At 43.3% G+C, this 7,500-nt stretch overlaps 3 protein-coding genes across 7 annotated transcripts in view; 1 reads left to right on the forward strand and 2 right to left on the reverse strand.

Moving 5' to 3' along the window:
• LOC310823724 (glutamate--cysteine ligase regulatory subunit-like) overlaps positions 1-2,840 on the reverse strand; it is a gene marked incomplete at both ends in the record, with an annotated part of 10,678 nt that extends 7,838 nt beyond the window's left edge. The window contains one exon of the mRNA XM_083696576.1: positions 2,814-2,840. Within this exon, the coding sequence (XP_083552702.1) occupies positions 2,814-2,840 (27 nt within the window). The remainder of the gene's footprint in view (positions 1-2,813) is intronic.
• Positions 1-7,500, forward strand: part of LOC310823733 (uncharacterized protein) — a 566,003-nt gene that overhangs the window by 161,728 nt on the left and 396,775 nt on the right. The gene's annotated exons all lie outside the window — the stretch shown is intronic.
• LOC310823888 (uncharacterized protein) overlaps positions 3,405-7,500 on the reverse strand; it is a 61,944-nt gene continuing 57,848 nt past the window's right edge. For 4 of the 5 annotated variants that reach the window (XM_083696808.1, XM_083696809.1, XM_083696810.1 and 1 more), the window contains 5 exons: positions 7,119-7,292; positions 6,434-6,607; positions 4,893-5,066; positions 4,729-4,775; positions 3,405-4,461 (listed from right to left, as the gene is read on the reverse strand). In XM_083696808.1, the coding sequence (XP_083552934.1) occupies positions 3,902-4,461; positions 4,729-4,775; positions 4,893-5,066; positions 6,434-6,607; positions 7,119-7,292 (1,129 nt within the window). In that variant the 3' untranslated portion in view covers positions 3,405-3,901. The remainder of the gene's footprint in view (positions 4,462-4,728; positions 4,776-4,892; positions 5,067-6,433; positions 6,608-7,118; positions 7,293-7,500) is intronic. The other variant, XM_083696807.1, reaches the window with a different exon arrangement.

The following is a 7,500-nucleotide window of genomic DNA, read 5'->3' on the forward strand; positions in this document are numbered from 1 at the left end:
GTACCAGAGGAGCCGCCGGTGTCGGTGGTTTCCATGGTGTCTGTCTCCCCTTCTCTCGTAAAGAAGAAGTAAATGTCGTAAAGATATAATAATAATAATAATAATAAAAAGATATCGTAAAATGAGGGAGGGGTGGGGTTGTCTAGCAACGAGGAACAGTTGGTGGGTTTGAGGGAATGTCGTAAAGGAAAAGAAAATGTCGGAAAGGGACGGGATATGGTGGGTTACCTAGCAACGAGGGGGTGGGGAGAGTGTGTGTGTGGTTTGAAGGACTGTCGTAAAAATATTTTTTCAAAACAAATACGAACGGTGGAGGGAAAGGAGGGGGGTTGCCTAGCAACGAGGGGGTGGGTTTGAGGGAATGTCGAGTAATGATGACACGGCGCGTTTCCACACACACACACACACACGGTCAGTTCGTTAGAGCCAGTTAGCATTAGCCTTTAGCACCCCGTCAACACTGCACTCGGTAGGTAAATTCGTTAGCTTCGTTAGTTAGCCCCGTTATCATTAGCCTCAGAGCCGGTAGAGGAGACGGTACCACCGGGGGAGACGGTCCCAGAGGACCCGCTACGAGTACCAGAGGAGCCGCCGGTGTCGGTGGTGGTGGTGGTTTCCATGGTGTCTGTCTCCCCTTCTCTCGTAAAGAAGAAGTAAATGTCGTAAAGATATAATAATAATAATAATAATAATAATAATAATAATAATAATAATAATAGTAAATGTCGTAAAATAAGGGAGGTTGGTGTGTTTGAGGGAATGTCGTAAAGGAAAAGAAAATGTCGGAAAGGGACGGGATATGGTGGGTTACCTAGCAACGAGGGGGTGGGGAGATTGTGTGGTTTGAAGGAGTTTCATAAAACATTTTTTTCTAAAAAATGTCGTAAAATACGAACGGTGGAGGGAAAAGGGGGGGGGTTGCCTAGCAACGAGGAGGTGGGTTTGAAGAGCCAAACTACATGGTTCTACTAGCCCTAGGGTTAGGGTCAGGGTTAAGGGTTAGGGTTAAAGTTAACTCATCCCCTAGGGTTAGGGTTAGGGTCAGGGTTTAGGGTTAAAGTTAACTCATCCCCTAGGGTTAGGGTCAGGGTTTAGGGTTAGGGTCAGGGTCAGGGTTAGAGTTAGGGTTAGGGTCAGGTTCAGGGTCAGAGTTAGGGTCAGGGTCAGAGTCAGGGTCAGGGTCAGAGTTAGGGTTAGGGTCAGAGTCAGGGTCAGGGTTAGAGTCAGGGTTAGGGTCAAGGTTAACTCGTCTCCTAGGCCTGTCTGCACATTTGGGTTGTCATGACGTTGCTAAGTGAAGTGTTAACACTGGAAAGAAAACGTCCCCTTTGGTTTCCACTGATGTTCTATTATACTAATGTTCTATTATACTAATATTCTATTATACTAATATTCTATTACATAAATGTTCTATTACACTGTTCTATTACACTAATGTTCTATTACACTAATGTTCTATTATACTAATGTTTTATTACATAAATGTTCTATTACACTAACGTTTCATTATACTAATGTTCTATTATACTAATGTTCTATTACACTGATGTTCTATTACACTGATGTTCTATTACACTGATGTTCTATTACACTGATGTTCTATTACACTAATGTTTTATTACACTGATGTTCTATTACACTAATGTTCTATTACACTAATGTTCTATTACACTAATGTTCTATTACACTAATGTTCTATTACACTGATGTTCTATTACACTGATGTTCTATTACACTGTTCTATTACACTGATGTTCTATTACACTAATGTTCTATTACACTAATGTTCTATTACACTGATGTTCTATTACACTAATGTTCTATTACACTAATGTTCTATTACACTAATGTTCTATTACACTAATGTTCAATTATACTAATGTTCTATTACACTGATGTTCTATTACACTGTTCTATTACACTGATGTTCTATTACACTGTTCTATTACACTGATGTTCTATTACACTGATGTTCTATTACACTGATGTTCTATTACACTGATGTTCTATTACACTGATGTTCTATTACACTGTTCTATTACACTGTTCTATTACACTAATGTTCTATTACACTGATGTTCTATTACACTGTTCTATTACACTGTTCTATTACACTAATGTTCTATTACACTGTTCTATTACACTAATGTTCTATTACACTGATGTTCTATTACACTGTTCTATTACACTGATGTTTTATTACACTGTTCCATTATAAAAGATCTGTGATGTTATAAAGAATATTTCAGGTTCAAATTCTGGGTTATTAGGATCCAGTGCTTATTGCTAACTGGCTGGATTCTAATCTCTCTGTTGTTGTAATACTAGTAAATGACCACCAGGTGGTACCCCCATCTGAGGGCTAGAGGTCTGGGGGATAGGGTTCTGGGGGTCAGAGGTACTGCAGGGGACAGGTGAAGTCTTCTCATTAGAGCCACGCCTCCCATGGCAGGGAGCGGTACTGCAGGGGACAGGTGAAGTCTTCTCATGCCTCCCATGGCAGGGAGCGGTACTGCAGGGGACAGGTGAAGTCTTCTAATGAGAGCCATGCCTCCCATGGCAGGGAGCGGTACTGCAGGGGACAGGTGAAGTCTTCTCATGAGAGCCATGCCTCCCATGGCCGGGAGCGGTACTGCAGGGGACAGGTGAAGTCTTCTCATGAGAGCCATGCCTCCCATGGCAGGGAGCGGTACTGCAGGGGACAGGTGAAGTCTTCTCATGAGAGCCATGCCTCCCATGGCCGGGAGCGGTACTGCAGGGGACAGGTGAAGTCTTCTCATGAGAGCCATGCCTCCCATGGCCGGGAGCAGTACTGCAGAGGACAGGTGAAGTCTTCTCATGAGAGCCATGCCTCCCATGGCAGGGGGCGGTACTACAGGGGACAGGTGAAGTCTTCTCATGAGAGCCATGCCTCCCATGGCAGGGAGCGGTACTGCAGGGGACAGGTGAAGTCTTCTCATGAGAGCCATGCCTCCCATGGCAGGGAGCGGTACTGCAGGGGACAGGTGAAGTCTTCTCATGAGAGCCATGCCTCCCACAGCCCACAGACAGAGAGGAGAAAAGCAGCCTGCACCTTGGCTGCCCCTCACAATGTCACATGATGCATAGATATTACTGTACTAGATGATTACTATATAAAAATGAAGGAATACATGGAAAGTGAAGTTCAGAACATGTACAGCGCCTTCTGAAGGTATTCAGACCCCTTCACTTTTTACACATTTTCTTGTGTTATAGAGTAAATTTGAAATGGATTCAATTTAAAGAATTTGCCATCAATCCACACACAATACCCCAGAATGACAAAGCGAAAACACGATTTTTGACATTTCAGTACATTTATTAAAAGTGAAATACAAAAATACCTCATGGACAGAAATATTCAGACTTTTTGCTTTGACAGTCTTGAAATTAGTTAAAATGCAAAAATGTCATCAACAAATCACTCAATAAGTTGAATTGAGTACATCTTAATGCAAGGATAATAATTCATGTCATTTCGGAATGAATATCTTTGTTTTTATAGGGTCTCTGATTTGCATAGGAATCAATTACACACTGTGTAGATTAGGATGTTCTGAAGACACTGTCCATATTGTACTGACAGAGAAGGAGAGCTGTCTTCACATCCACTCCCTGCTATCTTACACACAGCAACGTAATCCAGCATCACAACTCAAACACCCAATCTAACCAACTCTTATATACATACAGACACTCTCTCCTGTGTTATTCTCAGAGTTCATCATCAGTCTGATTTGATCATCTAATCATTCATCTGGATTGTTTCACTATCAGTTGCATTTCCTACTTCTGCTTTGTCAGTCTATTGCACTTTTTCACACATTTCACAATGAGCAAATAACCATCTGGTTCTCATCAACGGCTGTAGCCCTAAACACTACATACAGTGTGATCTCCCTGAGACTAGTTTCCACAGGGTCACTGAACAGCCATCGCTCCAAACCCTAAACCCTGGGTAGAGGGGCTCAGTGAATGTGGAGTGGAATGTGTGCAGGAGGGTCCGTGTGTCAGAGGAGACGCTGTAGAAGGACAGAGTGCCGGCCGGCCAGTCCAGATACACTCCTACTCTGTGGGAGCCAGAGGAGGAGACAGGTATGACAGTGTTCTTATTATTGTGCCAGGCGGAGTAACTGTTACCAGAGCACCACAGACTCCAGGACTTGTCATTGTTTCCCAACACACAGTCATAACCCCATCCTCTCCTTCTGATTCCTTTATATGTCACTCCTATAACAACCTCTCTCCCACTCCTCTCTACCTCCCAGTAACAGCGCCCAGTCAGACCCTCTCTACACAGCACCTGTGCATAGCGCTCAAATCTCTCTGGGTGATCAGGATACGGCTGCTCCTTTCTCCCCAGTGTCACCTTTCTGTTCTCCTCAGACAGAGAGAGGATTCTGTGTGCTGTGTTTGGGTCCAGTGTGAGCTCACAGGCATCTGATTGAGTGGACAGAAATAATCATCAAATCAATACAATTGAATAAATTACAATATTCACAATGAGATCTTGTTATGATAACATTCTTTTTTTCACAAAATATTACTTATTAATTGAAAATGTTTTACAAGGGATACAACTAATTCACATTTACTAATATTTTAGATGTACATATGAATACAATACTGGTGCTCTGTTTGAACTCTGCTGTACCCTGGATCTTGAGTAATATCACAGTCCTATTCTCTACAGCGGTGGTGACTTACATTTGATCAGCCCAGGTTTGAGCCTGCACTCTCCACCATGGTCCACACTATATCAACCACAGAAGAACCCACAGAGGTTGAATGACACATTCACAATCATGTTAGAAAAATAGATACTGTGTATTAATCTCATTGATACGTCCAGCCACATATTCAGCCTTTACCTGAGTGTCTGTAGCTTACAGAGTGGATCTTTCTGTACAGCAGAGAGCAGCGCCAGTCCTGAGTCTCCTGGGTGATTGTAGGTGAGGTCCAGCTCTCTCAGGTGGGAGGGATTAGACCTCAGAGCTGAAGCCAGAGAAACACAGCCTTCCTCTGGGACTCCACAGCCTGACAACCTGGGGAAACAGTGTTACTCCATCAGATATCAAGAATCGGATTATTCCTCTCTAATGTACATGTGCAGCTTTGAATCCTCTTCATTTGGCAGTTGAAAGGCCACATGTGAATGAGGAATACAAATAAATACATGCAGCCAAACGATCACTGTGGTGCAAGAATTCATGAGTGAGAGTTATAGTTGCTCTCAACAGGGGAGCAAGCAACCATGGATACATTTGTAGTGACTGGATTTCTACGTCTGGTATCATGTATTTGCTAGCTATTGGGTTAGTGCAGTATTGTGTAGTCCCATGAGCTGATCTAAGGCCAGGTGGGTCAGGATTTCAGGAGAGTAAAGTTATTCAGACAGTGCAGACAGAGCAGCCCCCCCCTGCCACCACACACACGCACACACACACACACACACAGGCACACGCGCACACGCACACACACACACACACACATATTATACAGTGTGGTATATTTGCTAGCCATTGGGTTAGTGCAGTATTGTGTAGCCCCATCAGATGATCTAAGGCCAGGTGGGTCAGTAATTGAGGAGAGTAACGGTATTCAGAGAGTGCCCCCCCCCCCCCCCCCACACACACACACATACACTCTTTGAAATTCTGCCTTTAACGATAAATAGAGCTGAATATGATGTAATTATAAGCTGCACAATAAATGATTGTTGCATTGTGTGCCTTATTCCCATGCTCCCTCCTTGAGAGTGTGAGGGGAGACAGATTTCTCATCTGTCATTTATGATTTTGTTATAATCAATATAGCAAAACAACAATCTATTTTAATCAGTATGACCATGTCATGATGATTATAGTTTTTCAGTCATACACTGTTCATTGATTCCTTTATGATCAGTATTGGACTCGTTTATGATTCTATGTAGTAACGGTACGAATCAAGACAGCCAGTCAGGTTGACAGCGGTAATATCTGTCCCCTGGGTTATATCTGTTGGTGGGGATGTGTTGAGTCAGCTGCAAGGCCATCCTGACCTAAAGGGTGGCCTCTTGTTATTGAACTGTGCATGTGTTCCTGTCCCTATTAAATGGTTTCTCAAAAACACATTATCTAAGAAAGGTAAGACGGTATCCTTCATAGATTTTTTTTAATTATGAAGACCGCTCTTCAAGGCAAAATAAATGCTCGCACAGGATGATGGTCTGGGAGCTGACAAAAGAAAAAGGTGAAATACAAAAAAAATTGTAGGTCAAGTGTAGCCACAGTGAAGAGTTTAGGAATTGATTGGAAGATCATGTAAATGTTCTGTCTCCGTCATTGAGTTTTGCAGAGCAAGTATCACTTGACAATGAAACACACTTAGGAATGATGTGTCTGACAACAAGAATAGTCTCAGACCTCACCTCAGTGTCTGTAGTTGACAGTGTGGACTCCCCAGTCCAGCAGAGAGCAGCTTCTCCCCACCGTCACCTAGATGATTATTACTGAGGTCCAGCTCTCTCAGGTGGCAGGAGTCTGAGCTGAGAGCTGAGGCCAACGCTTCACAGCATCTCTTTGTGAGGTGACATCCATTCAGCCTGAATGAGGAACACAAATAAATACATGCAGCCAAACGATCACTGTGGTGCAAGAATTCATGAGTGAGAGTTATAGTTGCTCTCTACAGGGGAGCAAGCAACCATGGATACATTTGTAGTCAATGGATTTCTACGTCTGGTATCATGTATTTGCTAGCTATTGGGTTAGTGCAGTATTGTGTATTCCCATGAGCTGATCTAAGGCCAGGTGGGTCAGGATTTGAGGAGGGCAAACATATTCAGAGAGTGAAGACAGAGCAGCCCCCCCTGTCACCATACACACACACACACACACGCACACACACACACACACACACACACACACACACACACACACACACACACACACACACACACACACAGACAAACAGTAATTGATTGGAAGATAATGTACATTGTCTGTTTCAATTATTGAGCCTTTCTGTGCAAGTATCATTGACTCCATTGAATGATAATGTAACAGACACTTAGGAATGATGTGTCTGACAACAAGAATAGTCTCAGACCTCACCTCAGTGTCTGTAGTTGACAGTGTGGACTCCCCAGTCCAGCAGAGAGCAGCTTCACCCGCCCGTCACCTAGATCATTATTACTGAGGTCCAGCTCTCTCAGGTGGCAGGAGTCTGAGCTGAGAGCTGAGGCCAACGCTTCACAGCATCTCTCTGTGAGGTCACATCCATTCAGCCTGAATGAGGAACACAAATAAATACATGCAGCCAAACGATCACTGTGGTTCAAGAATTCATGAGTGAGAGTTATAGTTGCTCTCTACAGGGGAGCAAGCAACCATGGATACATTTGTAGTCAATGGATTTCTACGTCTGGTATCATGTATTTGCTAGCTATTGGGTTAGTGCAGTATTGTGTATTCCCATGAGCTGATCTAAGGCCAG

Source organism: Argentina silus (genome assembly GCF_951799395.1).
Source record: "Argentina silus genome assembly, chromosome: Y".
Taxonomy (NCBI): Eukaryota; Metazoa; Chordata; class Actinopteri; order Argentiniformes; family Argentinidae; genus Argentina; species Argentina silus.